The sequence below is a fragment of the Melopsittacus undulatus genome, chromosome 2 (assembly GCF_012275295.1).
Source record: "Melopsittacus undulatus isolate bMelUnd1 chromosome 2, bMelUnd1.mat.Z, whole genome shotgun sequence".
Taxonomy (NCBI): Eukaryota; Metazoa; Chordata; class Aves; order Psittaciformes; family Psittaculidae; genus Melopsittacus; species Melopsittacus undulatus.
The window spans coordinates 88552925-88575054 of NC_047528.1; the positions used below are offsets into that span (position 1 = coordinate 88552925).

At 41.4% G+C, this 22130-nt stretch overlaps 1 protein-coding gene across 1 annotated transcript in view; it reads right to left on the bottom strand.

The window, feature by feature from the left end:
• Window positions 1-15042, bottom strand: part of PDXK (pyridoxal kinase) — a 47793-nt gene extending 32751 nt beyond the window's left edge. The window contains exon 1 of the mRNA XM_005151712.4: window positions 14872-15042. Within this exon, the coding sequence (XP_005151769.1) occupies window positions 14872-14964 (93 nt within the window). The 5' untranslated portion in view covers window positions 14965-15042. The remainder of the gene's footprint in view (window positions 1-14871) is intronic.
• Between the last annotated feature and the right edge of the window lie 7088 nt (window positions 15043-22130).

Here is a 22130-nt window from a genome sequence, read left to right on the forward strand (position 1 = left end):
CCTATTTGATTAGTATGAGAACTGAGCTTACTATGAAATGGACATAATGCTTTATTTACTGCTTCTCTAGAACAGCTTGTAAATAAACCTGTGTTACTTCCTCTCCTTGCTAAAAAAAAAAAATAAAAGGATCCTGCAGTGATACTCCTGCCTCTCATTTTAGAAATGTAGATTAAGGCAGATATTCTGCAAATATCCATATCCAGAGCTCCAGTTGCCAGGGATGCACATCACCTACATTACCATTATCCCCCATTTTGGATGATCTGGTCTCTTACAGGCCCTCTAGTAAAGAACAGCTCCTGGATTCCATGCTCTCCCTCTGCTGTCATTCTGTGTATCATCTGCCTACAGAACTGAAAATCCTGGGCAAATCTAAACCCGTAGCCAGTCTGGGGGGGAATGATAAGCACTCTTCAAAGGAAAACAGTAACTGAGCTCATCCTAAATCTCTCAGCCTCCAGCATCAGCATGTGTCAAACAATGTTCTTCACAAGACCCAAACTAAGGTTGCCTACAACACATCATATAGTGACATTTATTGTCATTGAAATCTCAAGAGGAAAATGGGCAAATCCAATATATTTCTTAAGTATCTTCAAGCAAAGGAGACAGAACTGTTACATTTCTAAAAATAAATCACTGAGCATCAAAACTGGAGAAGGTCTGTATTTGGAAGGCATGGCTGGCAAATCTGAATGATACATTTCAGGAGAATATTTGGAAAATTAAATCCAAATACATACAATGGAGCAGCATGCATTTGACTCTGAAACAACTAGTATGCAACACGTTATGCACAAGATCAAATTGTGCTTAGTTCTTCCTCACAAATAACTGAAGGAAATGAACAAACATCATAGTTCTTCCTACAATGTAGAAAGCTCAATTCCAGCCTTACAAAGAAGAAGTGCATCACCTGTGCAGGTACCTAGTCTACATAATTATCAGAATGCACATATTCAAACTAGCAAGCACTCAAGGGAAATACCAACACACAAGAAAGGAAGAGACTTCAAAAAACATGAACAACATCTAAAGGTCTTGGCTCTTTTTGGAAAACTGGACCAACAGCCTAGTTTACCTAAAAGCACAGAAGTAACTTAAACTTATATCCAGCCACCACGCCACAATAAAAAGCAAAAAATGGATCTCCTTCAGGATTCAAATTTACACGCTATACCAATTATTTTACTAGTAGAACAACCTAAAGACTCAGACAGACAAAAAATGTCTGTCATGGTTTGAGCATATATATAATATATATAACTAGATGACAGTTCTGGTTCATCTCAAAAAATGCAGTCTTTTAGAGCCTGCCACTGTGTTAATGCCTGAATTAAGAGTTTTGTTACATTTACAGTGTCTCTTCCTCTCCCTTCCAGAAAACATTTCAGCTACACATACACTAAAACACATATTTTTCCAACACAGAGAATTAATGCTTAAGATTTTTAGAAATGAAGGACAACAAGCACATATTTCCTTCAAGAGGGCAGCTTAAGTTGTGCCTGTTAAGTAAAGGAGGAGATCAAAAAAAGAAAGAAAAATGTTCCACATTAAGAAAAATCGTGAGTGCAGCAACAAAGAAATTAACTGAAAGATTCTGAAGCAAATGCAACATCTCATATTCAGTGTTAGTGATTGCTAAACTTTATGTTAAAATTTGTGCATATCTACATGGTGTACCAATGGTCTGGAGACAAATAAAAGTACTCATTCTTACCTCCTAATCCTATTTGGTCTGTGATTGTTAATACCACTTGAGACAGAAAACTGTTAACTACAAAGACTTGCTCTGCTTCAGAGTAAATATTAAATTCTTATTTAATAATTTTATTTACTCTGACAAATGCTTAGAGAAATGTGAACTGCTTCTGTTTAAAATTTGCATTGCAGCTTTGCTATGCTTCTGCAGGGAAAAAAATGAAATTTTCCAAAGTATTGACACTTCATAGAACTCAAGAAGTTCTCCTTTTTTCTTGCTTGTATTCTGTTTGGAAGGAAAAAGTTGGTAGGTTTTTTTTTAAATTTTTTTTTTTTAAAGAAATATCTTAAACCTCCTAAGTGTGTGAGTGATTTCTCAGCTTGATCAAGATGTGGATATTGTAAAGCACAAGAAAATCATCATAATCTGACCTCCAGATAATATTGTATTTCCAAACCCTTTCTAACCATTGCACTGTCATTTAAAGAATTAGAAGGGAAGAGTCTAGAGAATGTGGTCTATCATCCTACCTTAAACATAGTACTATTACAGATTCCAGTGACAGAACTTGTAAAAAAATAAATGCTATTTTAAATATTTCATATTCACCTCCTCAAAGCCTTAAAAATAAAAGGAGTCACAGCCCTGTGAACTGGACAAGTGTTATCAGTAAACAGTGACAAAGAAAGGAGAACATTACTCTGCAAAACATTGCGCTTAAACCGGTATCACTTGAACTCGGAATGTAAAAACCCAATGTCCTGCTCATCCACACAGTAAAAACACAGCTGGGAACAAGATACAAGCCCTTCCCTGCTATCAAAGAAGAGCTTAGGGAATTTATATTGCACAGAATCAATTATACTGCATTATATGTATTCTATCCGTGTGCTGCCATGATCTCTACAATACTGTATTATACATGTGGTCACTTTTGTTTTTCAGAACACAGACCATATCACCTGCTGCCAACAACTGCAACCCCCCTCTATTTTACTTCTAAAATTAATGCTTTTTCTTGAAAGCTTTCCAATATACTTTAAAAATCCTGGTGATTAATATGTAAAAATTAATGGAGACACATGACTAGCCATGGGGCTCTACAGAAAGGAAAAATAAGTCCTCAGTTTAAAGAAAGAGTCAAGCTTTCCAAGCAATGGGGAAGTGCTTTGACTTGTATTGTCTAAAGCACACAGCAGCATTTTAAAAAAATACATATAAATGAATACTTAAGAGAAAATCCTACACCTCACATGTGTGTATAAATATATACACACAATATACACACAGTTTATTAAGCTTAAGAATATGTGAAGTTCATCCCAACATCTGAACTATGACTCTGTATTTTAATTAACAAATAATTAATTGCCTGATTACAGTCTTACTGCTCTGCCTCCACAAATACAGTTAACATACAAAAAGTCAACAAGGTGAGCTGGCACAAGGCACTTGAATAAATGGACCTGGGCCGAAAAAGGAAGGAACAGTATACGGGTATACAAACAGAGCATGTCCAGTGCTCCATACAAGCAGAAAGTATCTCAAAGTTGTCAACCAGTAGCCCACCAGACCACAATGTACATACTGCAAGGGAAATAGCTGACCTGCTCAGGACTGCACAAGGCACATTTGGTTAACCTTAGAGGGCCTTTAGCTGAGCGTATGACAGCAACACAAAACCAAAGGCTTGAAGAGCCTCGCTTTATGTTCGTATTTTCTTCCAGAGGACCTCCCACCTCATCCCCATTTAGATCACAGCTGGCTTTATTGCTATTAACAGGCCCCACATCCACAGGAAAGTGACTCTTCTAGCAGTGTAACAGACGCATCAGCTAAAGGACAAAGCTTTAGAGCATAAAGACATATGTAAATGGGGTTAGAGAGGCTTAAACAGACACAGTTTCTGAGGAATTTTCAAGAAAACTCATCGTAACTCCCCAACTGCTGACTTTTAGCAGAGTATGTGTATAATTCACCAACAGAATTAGCCAGTCATACCTGTATTTGTCTAAAAAAATCACTGTACCACATAAACCAAAATAATTCCAACCCTTCCAATTTTATTTTACATAAACCCCAGCTTAATTGAAAGTCATTAACAGAATTAACTTTAATACCACAGTTAAAATCACCCTGTCAAATAAGGTAGTTCAGTTTGGGGGGATTTTTGCAATGCAATGACAGTTAGATTTTCCAATAAAAAGTCTCTGTTTCAGGCCATGAAACACGCTATGTACCCACTGTATTACAAACCATTTGCACACACATCCTGATGTTTAAATACTGCAGTTTGGAACTTTATCTTACACAGCCATCACTGCAGTTCAAGTGAACATCATTGCTCCTCTGGAAATGGGACAGCAGTGCATTCAAAATGGCTGAATTTCTATAATCAAATTAATTTGGATGGGAAGAAAGAGAAAGGATTGCCCAGTTGCAGCTTGCACCTCTCATTGTCTGCCAGCTCTTTCACTTAAATACATCTCTTTCCATTTCATACTGAATTTAAAAAATATACATTGTACTGGGTGTAGAAAATTAGAGCACAAATTCAGTTTGAGAAAAGAAACTTGGGAAAAAGAAAAGGCATGTCCTAGCAATTAGTGAAGTAGGCATAATCGCTGGTGTGGGCTGGTAAACCAAACTAAAATTGCTATTGACTAACCCAGTCTCTTCTCTCATTCTGAGCTTTTAATAAAGCATACCAAGTAGATAATAAGAACTCTGAACATACAATAGGGCTGTATTTTAGTGCAGTAATTTACAAAGCACTGCAAAGAAAAATCATTAATATATTCGAGATACTGTGCCAAGATCAAAAGACAGGAGCAAATAAACTAGCTTAGGAACAGGGATGCTGGAGATATTGTTGGTGCTTCATTAATCTACAGTCAAGTACGAAACAGGCCACTTCAAATTCTAAGGTTAGAAACAGAGAATTACAAAACAGACCCCCCCCCAAAAAAAACAAAAACAAACAAACAAAAAAAAAACAGCAGAAAAACTTGAGGGGAGGAGGAGTAATTTCACCAGTGACAAGAAGGAAACACTGTAACAGAAATAAAAGAATAGCATTGGGATAGTATCTGTTACTTGTTAAAAACAAGAGAACTTTCTACTCTTTACAAAAACTTACAAAACACTATGTGAAGACTATGCAAATAATAGACACAAAATCAAGAACATACAAACTACCTGGCTAGAACTCTTCACCCTCAGATACACACGCACACACACAAAAAAAAAAAGCAACACACAAAAACAAGAAACCACCATGCCTTCCCCTACCTGAACCTGCTTTTTATCTCAACTTCTTGTACTCTCAAGTCAAACTCCACACTTCACTGTTTTCTTTCCTTCCCAGCTTTGCTTTCCAGTTACAAAAGAACACACATGAAAAGAATCTATGTGCAGAGGAGTCTGGGATATTTTATATATGATGCATCCATATTTATTTGATGTTTCATTCTTGCTTTGTGGCTTCAAGTTCTCAGGCCCAACCAAACCACAACTAGTGCCACATCAGCAAAAACAAGAGAATTACTTCAGGTTGCCTAATGCCTGTTTCTGGAGTGCTGCTCCTTTTTCAGCTCTGACCAACTGCGTAACAGTTTTGAGGATCTACAAGCTGACTTCAGCACTGGACACCACAGAGGATGTACTGAAGACAGGAGCAGAAAAGAAATGCCTCTCTCTTCTGCAAGAGCAGACTGCAATTTTTGTCAAAGCGCTCTGTGAAAACTGGTACTTACTTAGAATTTGCACATGGGCTGATCTAGCTGTAACATCCTGATCATCTGAACAGCCTGAGACTGCAGTGAACTTGTTCTCAAGTAGTTTATTTCTTTATTTTTCTGAAAAGGCTCACAATGTAAGTCTGTATCTGAAACATAATCAGGCCAAATTCAAGGTTATCCAATAGCACCTTAAAAATTCTCATCCAAATAAGCCTTAGAGACACAGGAATGCTTCAAAGCAAATACCACCAGGTCACCCATTTTTACTTTCCACTCTGACAGACTGACTGGTGTGCATTGCTAACTATTCAATGCAAGACACTAAGATAACATAATATACATGCCCTCATGAAAATTCCCTCTAAGCCGTTTTGTTCAGCACTAAGAAATTCCTTGTTCTATATCATCAGCATTTTTTCACAGGCTACTTAAACAGCCTGTAGTGCCTGTGAGACATGTACTCATCACCTTTACTCCAGGCATTACACCAGTTCAGGACTGACCCAACTGCAGAGTCAAAAGATTTGTGGTACAGCTGTCCTATTAACCTTCCTATGGGCAGGTGGTCATTCCTGCCATCTGGGGTGGGATCAAGTGATGGATCTGCATGACACTGATTTATAAACACTAAGGTAAATGAAAGACAAGGAAATAATAGCTTCTGTTTCCCCCTTAATTCTTCCCACTAAAGGACAAACACAAAAAAAGGGAGAATGAGGTGGTGCTGTGGGTGACTGAATGCCTTCCACCAACAAAATACATTCCTCCCCCTCCATCCTGAGACTTTTATTGTTATTGTTGGATAACAGTGACTTTAGATACTGGTTTCAGATGGGGAAGCTACAGTTTGCATAAACCTTTGAGGAGTTATAAAATCTGCAGGTTCACTACAAATTTCAGATTCATCATCTCTACACTGCTTCCTTCTACACTTGGATGTAATTTGACAAAAACACCATACTTGTCTCTGTGAAATCCTGCCAACTGGAATCATGCAGTTCTTCCTACACAAGGGAGTTTACAGAGATTGGTTAGGAGAAGCAGACATACAGAGCAGCAACAGGTCCAATAGGCATGTACTGAATTTCATTTATTTCAGTGAATGAAATGGCAAGGGGGATCCCACAACACATTAGTTCCCTCTGATTTTTATTTGCTTTCTATTCCTGCTGTTTCTATTTTGGATAGTTAGCGCTGTATCACCAGTCCATTAGCAAGGCATGACAAGAACATTATGTACATCTAAGGTGGAGTTATCCACCAAGAGATTTCGTTTATCCAGCACATATGCTTTATTTGGCCTTCTTAGGTAGCTTATGAATGGATCCCACCCTCCTACCAAAGCTTTAGGTGTTAAACTGCAAGATAACAGACGCTTGTAAAAATAGAACAGGAAAGAACTCCCTGAAGGAGGTGCCACGGTATGTGAAGATCACACCAAGGCTACCACAGGGAAAGAATGAAAGAATGAAGCCCCTAGAGAACAGTTAAATGTGTCACTAATTCCTTCAGAGCAAGCAAATTATCTTAGATAAGAGCATATTTTGAAGAATGCTTCCTTCAGTTGATGCCAGGTAGAGGAACCTGGGGCTTGCTCCTGATCTGGCACCTCAGTTATGCCAAAAGAGTCTTCTGTGGGGCTGTGTAGGGAACTGGATCAGACTCACAAGAAAAATAAACATTTTCTGATTTTTTTCCTCTTTGTAATGTTATTTATAACCTGGGTTGCTTCTTTAAGCAGTCTACTGTCTAACCTCAAAAAAATGACTTTCCTTGAAGAGTTGACACAGACAGCATTTAGTGCAGGTAGAAGAACCAGCTGGTGCTGGTAAGAGAAGAACAAGTTTCTGAAGCTGGCTTTGCTACTGAAGCCAGCAGATTGTGAAATTATACCCCAGAGGACAGATGACAACATAACCTCTTAAAGAGTTGCCATGTATCTGCTTGGTTGTTGCATGAATGAACAGAGGCACAATGCTACTTCTAGCTACAGTGAGCACAGAAACAACCATCCCTATCATAAAGCCACCGGCAATATCTAAGCAAAAAAGGAATGAGGTGCGACACAGACTGTAGCTTGTGCTGATCCACAAACAGCAACAACAATTAATATGCTGCAGGAAATACTATCCCTGTAGGTCTTGGGTTTATCCTTTTTTTTTAACTTTTTTTTCCCATTTTTGTTAGCTGCTCTGTGCATGAGGGTTTCCACAGGTAACATGGTGCCCACCCACATGACACAGGTGCTCTATTCCATGATACAGGGAGGGAGGCAGGGAGCGAGTGAGGGGGAGTTTTCCTTTGGCAGTACTCGTCACCCAAAACAAATGCTGTAAAATACATGAAGATACAGAGAACTATTAAAAATACATATATATTTTAATTGCTTAGATTTAGGCCAAACTTTACTAAATGGAATTTTAAAGAAAATATTCTTGGCTTTATTGGCTAGCAATCTGCCAATTTATGTAACAGAAAAAATGTTGCCTTATTCTGATACTGTGGGACAGACCAGCACATTACTACTTTGGCAGTTTCAAGTAGAAGGACCTAGGCTTCTATTAATTGAATGCTTCTATTAAATGAATGCTATTTTTGAAGATCACCATGGTTTCCACCCTTGAACTTATCAATGTCATTGACAGCTATGTCATCCTTGTTTGAGATTTATACACAGATTGTCTTCTGAGAAGTAAAACATGATTGGAACCTGCAGAGGGGAAAAGGGGAACATTTGTGATCAGACTGGAAAGGATCTGCTGGTCAGGAAACCCCATTTACTTATGCTTTTGGAAACCACTGCATCTACAGATCAGAAAGTACGTCTCCAGCTTTTGCTCTGACATGGGGAAAGAGACCATTTTCCAGTATGTCTCTAGCACTTCCTCAATCCTACACATCCCTCTGACAAGAGGAGCATTGTACTTCCAAGGGAGCCAAGTTAAATCACTATGGAAGGATTTCTACTCGGCTCAAACTAGTCCATTTGCTTAAAATTTACACAGGATGACAGAAGGTGAAGTGCAGTTTTGTTCTTTTGCTTGGGTTTGGTTTTGGGTTTGTTGTTGTTGTTGGGATTTTGTGTTGGTTTGGAGGGGTTTTTTTTTGGTGCTGGTGGTGGTTTTTCACTTTTTAATGAACCACACAAGAAGTTTTGGTATCCCAGTTCTCTCCCTTGCTCTATGGTAATTGTTCCAGATGTTAAAGGAACTGGAGCTCAGAGGTGCCATGGATGAATTAGCACCAACAAATATGAGCCCTGAACAAACACTTGGAAAAATTCAGAGTTCAGCATAGTAGTATTTTTTTTTTCTGTGACAATCTACAGCACTGCTGCCAAGCCACAAGAAGATTAAGTGGTCTGGCTTCTGTCGGGGCACATATTATCAACACGGACCTTCTTGGAATGTTTCAAACACCATGCTCATTTGGTTTTTTCCCCCTATATACAGCTGCACACTTTATCACACAGAGTAACTTCAGAAGAATGGACATTTTATGTACCAGGACTAACGTCCAACTCCTCACACTAACCTTGCTTCACCAACTCAAGCCTGTTTTGCACACAACACAAGCAACTGAAGTGGAACTTCCACTTGCATCTTTTCAGCCTAGAGAAGCTAAAAATACCTGCCTGGCATGTGTTCAGTCAGCCATGGATAATACTGCATCTCTTATCTAAAATGACTAAATATGCTCTTCAAGGAAAGGTGATTAGCATTTTTTGATATAAATACAAACAATGAAAAGTGACAATACAGAAGGGAGATTTTAAAGGTTTCAGTAGCTTGTATGTCATCTATTTTTCTCAGGTTTACCTTTGTACCATACCCATACATACAATTAAAGATTCAATCTTTTTTAATTTCAAAGTATACTTTTTAATAATTTCAATAAATTTGAATCTATATATGCAATTAAGTTTAACTTGAAGCCCCTGCCCTGAAATCTGATCTTTATTGGCTTATCTACCCTTTGTTTACACAGGGAAAAAATACTCTCTCAGCTATTTCACTTGGAGCAGAAACAAGACATAATAACTGCAAGAATTCAAAAAAAGAAAAAAATTAAAATAAAAATCTAAGCCTTAAAGATAGAACACAGGGCCATTTCCTAACAAAAAAAAAAAAACAAAAACAAACGCCTTAAGCAAGTAAACGCAACTGAGTCTCTGAGTACATGAACTGCTCCACACACAGAGCAGAGTGTGGCTCAGCCTTTAGGCATGGTTTTCCAGTCCTATAATAAGATTTGCAATTTCTTGACAACTCTTTTTTTTTTTTTTTCCAAAGAAAGTGGGAGAATGAGGTTTTTGCTCGCTCTGAAGTCAGATATCTGCACATAGTTGTGGTCACTAAACAGTATCCCTTTCTTAATCTTTCCACTTTGCTGTGTCATGTTAGATGAAACGATTACATTTATGTAAAAAAAACCAAACAAACAAACCCCTAATCTACTATTTCTTCACTTCAACACACAGTCCAGTGTAACGACTATATCAAATATCAGCCTATGCATCTGCATAGTTCCAATTTTCACAATGTATGAAGGGAAAGTTAGAAAATCATAATGATTAATTATTGTAAATATTTATCATCATCTTCTTTGAAAGTTTAAAATGCCAACTGGTCAACTGGCCTCATACACACTGCAAAATGCAAAATAAATGTTAATGCACCCTAGAATGCTTTTTCTCAGTTTTTCAACTGTAATATATAATCAACCTATATTGTATGACTATTTTCATGACTGGTAGGAACAGATATGAATACCACTATCACATCCTTAGACTTGACCTCAGATGATGAAGGTTCAGTCAGCTGTGCTCTCAGTTTCTTAGAGACTGTGTTTGATCCTGTCACCTAGAGTCCGCATCACATTAGCAGTTCTTTTAGGCAGGCTTAAATTATTCTAATTTTTCAAATCAATTATTTTGCATTAGTAATTGAAAAGTTTTCTGTAAAAAGTTTGTGAAGAAATTTGGGATCTCGTAGTTCACAGTTCTACACAAACATAAAATAGTTTATGACTACTCTTAAGTAAAAGTGACACCCCAGTATTTTTCCCAGTTCTTTGCCTCAGTCTGGAAACCTTCAAGTTAATGTTAAAAGCGCTAAAAGAGTGACACACACACTGGGGTTTTTTACTGTTTTAGTCTTTCAAGGAATATTCCACTTTCTTGTCCTCTCACAGTCCTGTCCCTCTCTACTTCCCTTCCAGTTTATCATACAGATCAAAAGTCCACCTCCTACAATCTCCTCAGAAGTTCAAAGTTCTCATGGTACCTCTGAGCTCCCACAGAGCCAGACCCATCCTTTCTTCATATGTGGGTTAGTCTGGATGAGTTTTGCTTTGTTTTTTTTTCTTGGGGGGTGGGGTTTCTTTTGTGTGTTTTTTTGTTGTTGGGGTCATTTTATTTTGGTTGTTTTGTTGTTTTTTTTTTTAATTCATCTGTCCCTTCTGTCCCTTGTTTATCTTTCTTACAAGAACAAAAACAGAAGCAATGGAGGAAACCATTAGGTTAGGCTTTTTTAGACTTCGATCTGTAACAAAAGTAAGGGCTAGTGGGCAGGAACATTTCTTAGTTATTCTATAAACATTTGATAGATTCATCCTTCTTCTGACTTGTACAATTAACACAATAGAAGTAGATTCTGAAAAACAGAACAATCTTAAATAAGTGATGCTCTTTTTTCTCTTTCTGTACAATCCTTAATCTGTTTGGCTACGTTGTTCAACAAAAGAAAGAAAGAAATAAAAACAAAAAAAAAGGCCTTAAACTTCTTTGCTAGAGCAGCAGATAATCATTAAAGATAGGCTGATACTGATTTTGGTCTCAGCATATGAAAGCAAATGATACCCTTGGCTGAACTGCGAAGTGCAAGACTACCCTTAAATATCGAAGAAATTACCATCTATGCTGACCAAAGTTGTTTTCCCAACTTTTTTTACAATTAAGAGGGAGCTAAAAATGTATACTTACTGTTTCTTTTGCAGAAAAGAATCACAGAGGAGTAATCTAAGAATGAGAATCATCTGCCCTTATTAATACCTGAACAGAAAATTATTTCCATTCAGTGGAGAAGTGGGGGGTGAGGTGGAGATAGTGAACAGGGAAGTATAATAATAAAAAATAACAATTGAACAGATTGCAAAAGGCCATCTTATCCTGTAAACTGTAAAAGCTGTTTACGGTGGTGTCCTACAAATCAGAACAATTTCGTTCTCCAGACCCAAACAATTAATGGTATTTATCCATGCTTTTAGCTCCATCTTCAAGGTAAACAGATATAAAAGAAAGGCAAGAATTAAATACCAAAAAGTGACAAGATCTTCTCAAATTCTGAGACAGACAACAATTTTAAGGCAGCCAAAACCAAAACAAAAAAGATAATAATGTCCATTAGCATTATTAAACAACGTAAGAACATAATGTACAGAACTCTCTGGATCTCAGTGTTACCTACACATAAGCAAAGATCAACAGCCTCTGGCTTGTAGACAGGAGTATAATGTAGTCCAGTGGCAACCAAATGCTCATGCAAGTGCCCAGGGAAAACTGGCTAGAACTTTCTCCTTTCCCTTCCTTGTACTCTCAAATCTCTTTCTGGAAAACTCAGAGAGGCTGCTCTTCCTCTCTTAAATGCTGGACAACCCTAAACCACTTCCTGATACCAAAACCTGTTCAGGTTACACAACTGCAAAATAACATAAAGACTATTTTTAAAATAATACTGAACCACCTTTTAAAGAAACAGTAAAGCCATGCAAGTAAAAACTATTTCACCTCTTAACAAGACAGAATTCAAAGCACAGCTGAGGGCAGTTCCCTTCCCGGCATTTTACCTGGGAAATCCAGGAGTGTGTTTCCTCCAAGACCTACTAGTTAATCTAAAAATCCCAAACTACTTGAACAAATGTATTTTAACCTGAAATAGTGTAAAGGTTTCTAACATTTCTCACTTGGCTAGATTACTTCCATTATTATAACTGCTTTAATATATGATCTAATTATCTTTTGCTGTGTTTGCTATACAGAAAGTGTTTACCATATACTTAGTAGAGAAAGTCTTCCCACAAACCTACTTTTTAAATACTTTAGCTTTTAGTGTACTGGAAGCCTAACAAAACAAACCAATTGGTTAAAAAAGTTAAAATTAAAAAAAAAGATATAAAAGAGTTCTCCGTTGTGCACATTGTTATACTGGCTATTTCTAATACATAATAATGCCATAGACTTCCACCAAAGATAAGTCATTCAAACATGCCTGATGTTTTTGCAGAAGTCTGCAAACAAGAGGTAAAACTATGTCTGGTTTTCTATTTGGATGTTGCTGTCCAAATGGAGGTTCCTGAACTGTTCTGTCAGGATTTCAGCCCATCAGACCTCACAGGGACACACACACACACACACACCTGCATATTAAGCCTTGCAAAGTCAACACTGATGAGTTTAGAAGGAAGCCTCATTTAACCATTACTGATTCAGAAGACCAAAATAAAAAAGAATGGGAAATAACATAAGCCTGCCAGATCTGTACCCATCCTCAAGCCTAGAATGACATTTAATTTTTATCTACATAAAACCAAACCAATTTGAAGTGGCTTAGGGTTGCAATTCATCTCCTTGTTTAAAAAGGAAGGTTTCACTTGGTGGCAATTTGCTACATCTGATGTTCTAGCAAAACCAGGGTTTAAATAACTTTCTAGCAAGGACAACTTCATTGAGGGTTGCCTACACAGGCTTTTCAAGTGCAGTCTGTAGTGACAGGAATTCAGTTGTTCCCCAATTACCTTTTTTCACTCTAGCAACTTCTTGTTATGCTATACACTGAGGAACATTATAGACTGTGAGTGTGATAGCCTCCTAAACAGAACCCAGCTACAACATCAATAGGCCTTTTTAACTACAGCAGTATTTTAGTGTCGTAGTCAAGGAACTAAAGACACTTCACAGGAACTGACTTCCCAAGTCATACAAGACACCCACACACAGGCTAATATGCCACAGAAAGGTTGAGTTACAGAAGAGTAAAGACAACCTTTGACACAAAATTAAAGTTAAGAGACTAGAGATTTCAGGAATAAATACTACTGTGTGCCCTTGTAATACCACAAAAATAGGTGCAGAGGGGAGAAGAGGGTGAAAGGGGGAGCTCAATTTAGAGATCATCCTGGTAGGAGAGGAGGGACAGCTGGGCCAGAAATCATGACAACCTTTCAGGCATGAGTCTCCAGATACACAGATTTCCTACAATACATGGATTTCATATGTACATTACCCTTCACCACATACTATTTCAAGAGACTTGGTTACATTATAATTGGATGGCAATAAGGGGATGCGATGTTGATATTGTTGCTGGCCCGGTCTCAAGTGTGTGATTTATCAGACTATACAATCTCTCATATATAATCAAGTGAGAACACGCTATTGCTTGTTAAGCACGTACCAAGATAACCAATACACCAACACATTGTGTTCTGGCAATTAAATTCTTGGACAGCAAGCTTTGCAGGTCAAGGAACAAAGACTTCTTGATGGTAAGGTCCCCTTATGATGCATGTGCAAAGGCTCACCCCAAAGCACACTAATGTTTTCTCACCATCAGCTAGACCTTAGCAAGCAACTCTGAATTCAGCACACACCAGCCCTGAAGGCCAAGATCCAACTATACACTCAAGCCCATGAGCATGTCAGCTAGTTTCTCTGCTCTAGCCTTACACAGCTATTAAGTGGTGCTTACACTCCAGCTTCCCTAGATCCTCAAAAATTGAGGGATGGGGACTTACCCAGCTCCACCGTCCAAGACTCCTCTCACCTCTCTCACCCCAGCATCACAAGGACCTCATTCCAGCAAGCCGAGCTCCCTGATCCCAGCGCAGGGCACCCAAACCCAAGCTGTTACCAGAGGCTGCCCGCTGTCGCCCTCAAGCCGCAGCGCCCGCTCAACATCAAAGCACATGCCCGGCGGCACACACAGGCTCCTGCAGCGCTGAACAGAGCAAGCCCACCGGCAGCGCCCCCAGTTCCCCCCTCTCTTTAAACCGGCCCGCCGTACCACCGCCTCAAGCCAGCAGGGAGAAGACATGACGTTAGCGGGAGTCGCGGACCGGGGCCGTGCGGCGCGCAGCCGGTGCGAGCCTCGGCCGCCGGGGCCCCGTCTTGCCCTGGTGCGCGGAGACCGCGTCGGTCACTTGTCCCCAGCTCCTACCGCCCCAGCCCCGCGCTCTGGTGCTCGGAAGAGCACTCGTGCAGGCTGCTCCCTGCCATGCCCTGACCTTACCCCACTTGGCAAGGGGCGCCCACCCCCCGCGCCGGGCAGCCCTGCCATCACACCAGCCCGAATTTTTCCCCGCGGAGGTGAAATAGCAGCGGAAAGAAGAGGGCGCACGGCGGTGGGGCCGTCCTCGCCCGCTCACCTGCAGGGGAAAGGTGGCCGCCTTGTTGCCCACGTAGCCGCGAACGACGTGGCTTTGGATAGAGAGCACCCGACACTCACGCTCCAGCTCCATGGCTGCACCAGCTCCGGGCCGAGCTCGGCGGCGCCGGGAGCAAGGAGCAGGAGGCGGAGCGCGGAGGGCGTCACGCGCACGCCCTCCCCTCCCCGCCTGTCACACACACAGAACACTCCCCACCGCGGGCTCAGAGGACGTCAGGCGATGGGCGCGGACACCTAATGGCCGCTTCCGCCGCTCGCTGCTCGGGGGGAGGCAGCCGCCGCGGTGCCGCAGGGCGGCGAGGCACGGAGCACCACCGGCGCGCTCGCTGCCGGTACCGCCACGGCTGCCACACGCACGTACACACCTCGTCACTCACCTCAACGGCCGCCCCTCCCGCACTCGGCGGGCGCCGCTGCTGTGACAGACGCCATCCCGCACGCATGGCTAACGCCTCATGCTGCCCGTCCGCGGAGGCGAGCAGGGTGCCGCCTGCCCTCGCCCACCCTCGGCAGCGTTAGGGCTGTGCCCCTTACCTTGGGGCCGGTGTACCCATCCAGCACTGCAGTTAGGTGCTCGCCAACCCCACAGAGGCACTGCAGCAATGTCACCCAGACCTCCCCAGCAGAGGGCCCGCCGGGACCATGGGTGCCACAGACACTTTGTAGAGGCTCCATGTCTCCACCCAAGCACCATGCAGGGCACCCACGGCCCACACATGTGGACACCCTTCTTCCAGTCCTGCATGTTATACCGGGCTCTCTCCTGCCCTCACTGTGCAGCACCACGGCATCAGGTACTCGGAGTACATTTCCAGTGCCCATAGGTAAATGTCAGTCAGTGCGCATAACATTGGCCATCCAGTCCTCTGCCACCCATCCTGTGCATTAACCATCATCTGCTGTCCACACTCCACTGTGGCAGTAGCCACCTGCACCTTCCCCACAAGAGCAGCAAAGAGCAGCACACGCATGCCACCTGTGCTTCCCCTTCTCAAGTGTTTCTAAAACGTCCTGTGGAGCCACGGATGGCACAAGCAGCCCACACAATGCTTTGCAGCGGCACAGCAACCCAGACAGTGGGTGCCCTATTAGAGCACCACCCTCGCAGCTGGGTTTTGAAGTGAGCACAATTGTGTGTTATTGACACAAAACACCCCCTTCTGAGGGCTGCCAAAGTGAAAGAAGATGTATGTGTTATCTGGCAAGTGCTACAATACATCAAGACTCTGCTGAGATAGAACTTCATAATGTGTTTGGGAATTTCATCTTCCTCTGGCCATTTGTCATTATTGACCATCACAGGTCCAGGCAAAGATCACAACAAGAAATAATGCCTGATGCCTCTTGTTCTTCTTCATTGATAGCTTTAAGCTCACTCTTGAATAGTGTCATTATTTCTTAGCAATATGAAAAATTATTTTCCTCATCATAAGTAATCTTTTGGAAAATGAGGGAGTATACTGTCCTGTTTTCTGTTGTCAGTCCAGCTGCAAGAAGCAGGCCTTGTTCTAGGCTGGCCTTACTAATGTGAGTTTCATCACCTATAAATTCAGGTATTTTCTTGAACTGTAGAAACTGGCGCATCTCCATGGTGTATAGGGCCAGAACAATGAATGATCTGCATCATGTATGCTCCAGCTCCAGCAGTCTGAGAAAGCTGCTGGAGTTATCCTTGTATGAAGGATAACCTCCTTCACAAAAGGAGCTTATCTCAAGGGGACACAGGTCTGGATGGCAGGGTAAGCCTGTATCACTTACTACTTAGGTGGTTTACAGACAATTACAGACAACGTCTTCCAGAGTCTCTTGGAAGGAGCATTTCCTACTCCACTTTACAGAGAGAAATGCAGCATGGAGAGGATCAGATCCTGGTCCATGGTGTGCTGCATTGTAGAAAGGAAGCTGCTCTGCTGGTAATCAGGCCTTGTAGCTAAGTTACTGAAGTTTGTGTATTTGGAGAAGCAAAAAGAAGCAGAAGAGCCTGTAGAAGTACATGGAGTGCGGAAGGGAGTGTATGCAATAAAGTAGATAGCACATGGTTATCCTTGTTATGGGTGGAGAGCTTGGAAAAGGCTCTGCAGTGTATACATACGGCTGTTGCACAAAAAAAATGGACAATATTAATTTAAACACTATTGAACATGAGGGGAGATGAGGGGTGGCCATGAGAGGTGAAGGGTGGTTGTGAGGGGAAATCAAGAGGGGAGAAGAAGGACAGCCATGAGGGAAGATCATAAAGGCAAAGGAGGGGCATGAGGAAAGGTCATGAGGGGAGAGGAGGGGTGGCCCTGAGGAGAGATCATGAGGGGAGAGAAGAGGTGGCCATGAGGGAGATCATTATGGGAGAGGAAGGGCAGCCACGAGGGAAGATCAGGAGAGAAGAAGAGTGGAGAGGATAGGATAGGAGAGGAGAGGAGAGGCAGCCATGAAGGGAGATCATGAGGGCAGAGGAAGGGCGGCCATGAGGGGAGATTCTGAGGGGAGAGGAGGGATGGCCATGAAGGGTGATTGTGAGGGAAGAGGAAGGGCAGCCATGAGGGGAGATGGTGTTGGGAAAGAAGGGGCAGCCATGAGGGGAGACCATACGGGGAGAGGAAGGATGGCCATCAGGGTGAGGGGCCATCGTGAGGGCAGATCATGAGGGGAGATGTTTGGCCATGAGGGAAAATAGTGACAGGAAAGAAGGGCAGTCATGAGGAGAGATCATGAGGGGAGAGCATGGGCATCCGTGGGGTGCGAAGGATGGCCATGAGGGGTGGGGGGACAGTCATGAGGGGAGATCATGAGGGAAGATCATGAGGGGAGAGCAGGGGCAGCCATGGGGTATGAGGGGCACCTGTGGAGGGTAGAGATGGCAGCTCTACAGTGTGGGCCACTATGGGGGGCAGATGAAGGGTGGCTGTGAGTAAAGATCATGAGGGTCAGGCATAAGGGGAGATCTTGAGGGGAGATTAGTTTGCCCTTAGTGACATGGTTTAGTGGTGGGCTTGGCTGTCCTGCGGTAACAGTTGGACTTGGTGATCTTAAAGGTCTTTTCTAATCTAGTTGATTCTATGATTCTATGATTTACAGCTGTTCTATCTCAGAACTGTCCAAGCATGTCTGACAGTCTCAATGGAGCAAGTTCTTCCTCCAAGAAGGAGGAACACACCTCATACATTTATTAATGCCTGCCCTTTGGTTTTGTACAACCACTACTCTTGCACCTAGTAGACCACATAGGCAAAGCAAGGATAGGCTCAAGGAGGTTTCACATTGCAGAGCACAGCTGATACCAGACTGTTCCTACACCTGAGTGAAGAAATTACAGCGTAGGTAGCAATCATAGAACCATTTAGGCTGAACTCAATGCTATTGAGTCCAGCTGTTTACCTAGGACTGCCAAGTCTGCCACTAAACCATGTCTCTAAGGGCTGTATCTACACATCTTTTAAATACCTCCAGGGATGATGACTCAAGCACTTCCCTGGGTAGCCTGTTCCAATGCTTGACAACCCTTCTGGTGAAGATATGTTTCCTAATATCCAGTCTTAAACCTCTTCTGGTACAGGTTGAAGCTGTTTCCTCTTGTCCTATTGCTTGTTACCTGGGAGAAGAGACGAGCACCCACCTCAGTACAACCTCATTTCAGGTAGTTGTAGACAGTGCTGAGGCCATTTGCAGGAAGGCAGGGAGGGTGCAAATGCATCGCTCTGCCTTTCCCTGCAGGTGCTGGGTGCGAAAGAGTGTTTGTTACAGAAGAACACGTGTTTCTTCTCCAACCAAGTGCAGAAACCCATTCCATGCAGGATTGCTACATTCTACCTAATATTCTGAAAGGTCCAACAAAGGCAAGTACTGCTAGCAATCTTAATGCTTACCCAAGAGGAACACCTGAAAACTCCCTTTATACTCCAGGCTGTAAAAACTGCAATCTTTTTCATGGATTAAGGAGTAGAACCTGCATACATGACCAAATGTAAACAAGGGAGTAACTCAACAGTATTGAGCTCCAACATTTTTCAAAATATGGGAAAACATATGTGTCTATAAATTAAAAAGTTGCCACAAGGAAAACAGAGAACAGCTCATCTAAATGTGAGCATCAGTTTCTGAGTGGTGTTTTTTTACAGATGTTGCCCAATTTATTCTTTAAGAAGTCAGGTCCCTGCCTCATAAAAAGAGTTTGTGTCTCAGAAAGAAGTGAAACTAGACTTCATCTCCAGTCATCATGCATTCTGTTATGCTATCCTTCTCAAGCCTGTTCTGTTTGGAAAAAAACACAGAAAAAAACTTTACCAGGTTACTAGGACTATTCAAAGAGCAAATAACCATTCAATGTGTGACAGAGGACTTCATGAGGAAAAAAGAAAAATGTTTCTTCCACAAATGTAACTTGTTCCTCATAAGCTCTCCTTCTACAGCTCCCTAAATCCTTCTCACATCTCCCCCACTTCTTTGCTCAGCCTGTCATTGCACCAAAAAGCAATATATGCCATGGCAGACCAGAGGCATTAATACACATGACAGTTAGCCAGCCAGCAATTCAGGAGATACACATCTTTGTGTACCTTCTTGCTCCTGAGCAGACAAGATAAGCATCTTTATGGGCCATTTGTTGCTTAGACTGCCTGCCTTCCAAGGTCTGTGTTGTTACCCTTTGGAATTTCAGATCGCTATGCATGAAGAAATTACGAGATTATAGTGAATAACAAGCTTAACATGGGTCAACAATGTCACAATATTGCAATAAAGGTAATCTCCCTTTGGACTTCATAGACAACAATATAGTCTGCAAGGCATATGAAGTAATCCTTGCAGCATATTCAGCACTGGTAGGGTCTTTGGCAGTACTGTCAAGTTTTTGGAATGGCATTTTATTTGAAATGAAACAATGGAATGGTGCGAGAGGCCGTAAGGAGGATTCAAAGCTCAGGACACACAACTAAGGAGGAAATGGTTTCTTTAGCTTAATGAAAGCTCTACTCTAAGAAGAAATACAAATACATATAACACAGAGCTATGAAGGAGCAGAAGAGAATAAACTAATGTCCATAATGAAGGGCTTATCTCCATCATGCAAAGGATTATGGAAACACAGGAAGAGAAGGAAGAGACTGCTTTGGAAGACTGATGAGTTATCTTCAGTTTCTTTGTTTTTCATAACTAGTGGAAGAAATATTTTTCTAAATAGTAATATCTATATTGAAGTTTGTCTTGGAACAGGGGACAGATGGCATTAACTACCAACATCTCCTGAAGTTCAGATTTTCTGTATAAGCACAACAGAAAAGGTATGGGGCTGCCAAGAATATTCACACTTAACTTGATAAAAGATGCATAGAGGGACTGTCTTAAATCAGATTTTGCAAATTATATATGGATTCTCTAAATCATCATAGGCATTGACAGAAAATAAAAGGTCAAGGTCACATGAAGGTCATATTAATAGCCTCTTCTTTTCTCAACAGCCCTTCAAGGCAGCAGAATTGATCCAGCAGAGAGTAATAATTGTGCATTCCTCAACCAGAAGACTATCTGTATTTGAGATACTAATTTTTACTGGTCATTTGAATGATTGCTAAAACAGATTGTAAAGTACCACTTTATGTTTGTAATAGTAATAATAAAGTATTAGCAGCATTTGATGTAGGAGGGGCTATTGTTCTTGTTTCACACCAAATTTTCACTTGGGCTGTATTAAAATGATTAACATTGTCAGGAATTGTCAAAAATGGCAGAGAAGGGGCCATTTTCTCAGCAAAATAAAGCAAATCATTGAAAACTGGTCTTGCCATCAAAGCTGTTATACATGGGAGAACTAGACAGGCCATTCTAAACCCTTTGACAGACAGGTGGGCTGCTGTCTCTAGTACAAAAAGAGCACTCATCAGTGCCATTTCTCCAAAACTTAGCAAAGAACAGAACTGCAAACTAGCAAGGCTGACATGCTGTCAGCTTGACTGAATAAACAGCCTGCAGAGAAATTGTTAGACTTAAATCCATACTGACTCCACTAGCAATTATCCATGCGGAGCCAGTACTCGTAGGTGTCCCAGCTTCTTTAAACAGAATGGAGAGAAACAGTCCTCATAATGGGCAGTAAATAATGAAAGTGGTACATGTAATTGTTTGCTCCAGGCCCGGTTATGCAAACTGCTGGGTGCTGCCTTCTGTTACTGCCTTTGAAAGTTGAGGAATAAGGACCTATATATTTATTATATTTATATATTAAGAGATTATATGATCAGAAGAGCAACAGTAGGTTACCCATTCTCTTCACCTCTAACCTGAACTTGTTCTCTATCACCAACTTGCCAAAACGCTGTATTTTGAGCATTTTGAGCATTTTTGCAAAACAGGGCCTCAGGGAGGAGCATATCAGCCTTCAAATATCAGTCCTGGTCTTGCAATCCTCCTGTCAGTTGTTTTATTAAAGCAAATGGAATCGCTGCTATGCAAGGGGCCGGGTGTCAAGCTAAGACACATGCCAGTGACAACAAAGTTCTTCTTACGATGCTGTATCACTGTCACAAGTTGTCACAGTTGATCCTTATCTCCTTCAGGAACCTAAAAATGCATCTCTCTAAAAAAAATGCAAGACCACTCTGCTGTGAAATTCTAAGCTAAAACACCCCTAACACTGGTACGATTCCCAGTAATTGTACACAAATATTTTGGCTGGTGCTGATGCCTGCCCATTTTGGTTCCAGAGTCCATTTAACAAAATGGTTGAAGCTGATGAAAAGGAAGCAGAAGGCCTCCTTTAGTAGGCTAAGGGAGCTGCAGTGTTTAGGATTAGCTTGCAGTTTTGTGCTGAATGTTAATGCTTGCACACTCAGCATCCAGTCCTATTGCACTTAGTGGCTACTGCCTAATAGTGGAGAACCTCTTTATTATCAGGAGTTTAATCCCAGTTACACTTTTTTATCCTTGAATAACCATTCACCAGCATTAAGGAGGCAGCAGAGCCTTTACCAACAATGTGTTTTGAGCAGCAGATTGAACCTCTGGCAAAAAAAACGAGATAGGAGATGCAAGCAGTTACAGTGCAATATAGTATGACGTGGCATGTGATCATGATAACAGCTTTAGAGAAATGCATACAAATATTTTCATTTTGGTTGTGCTTCATTTTTAAGGCACTTGGGGGGAAAGAGTGAAGAAATCTGTGTTACTCTGTTGCTTTTAGTATTCTGACTTCGTAGACATTTCTGTGCCTGGTTTTTCATATTTAACCTTGAAAACTGCTTGATAGAG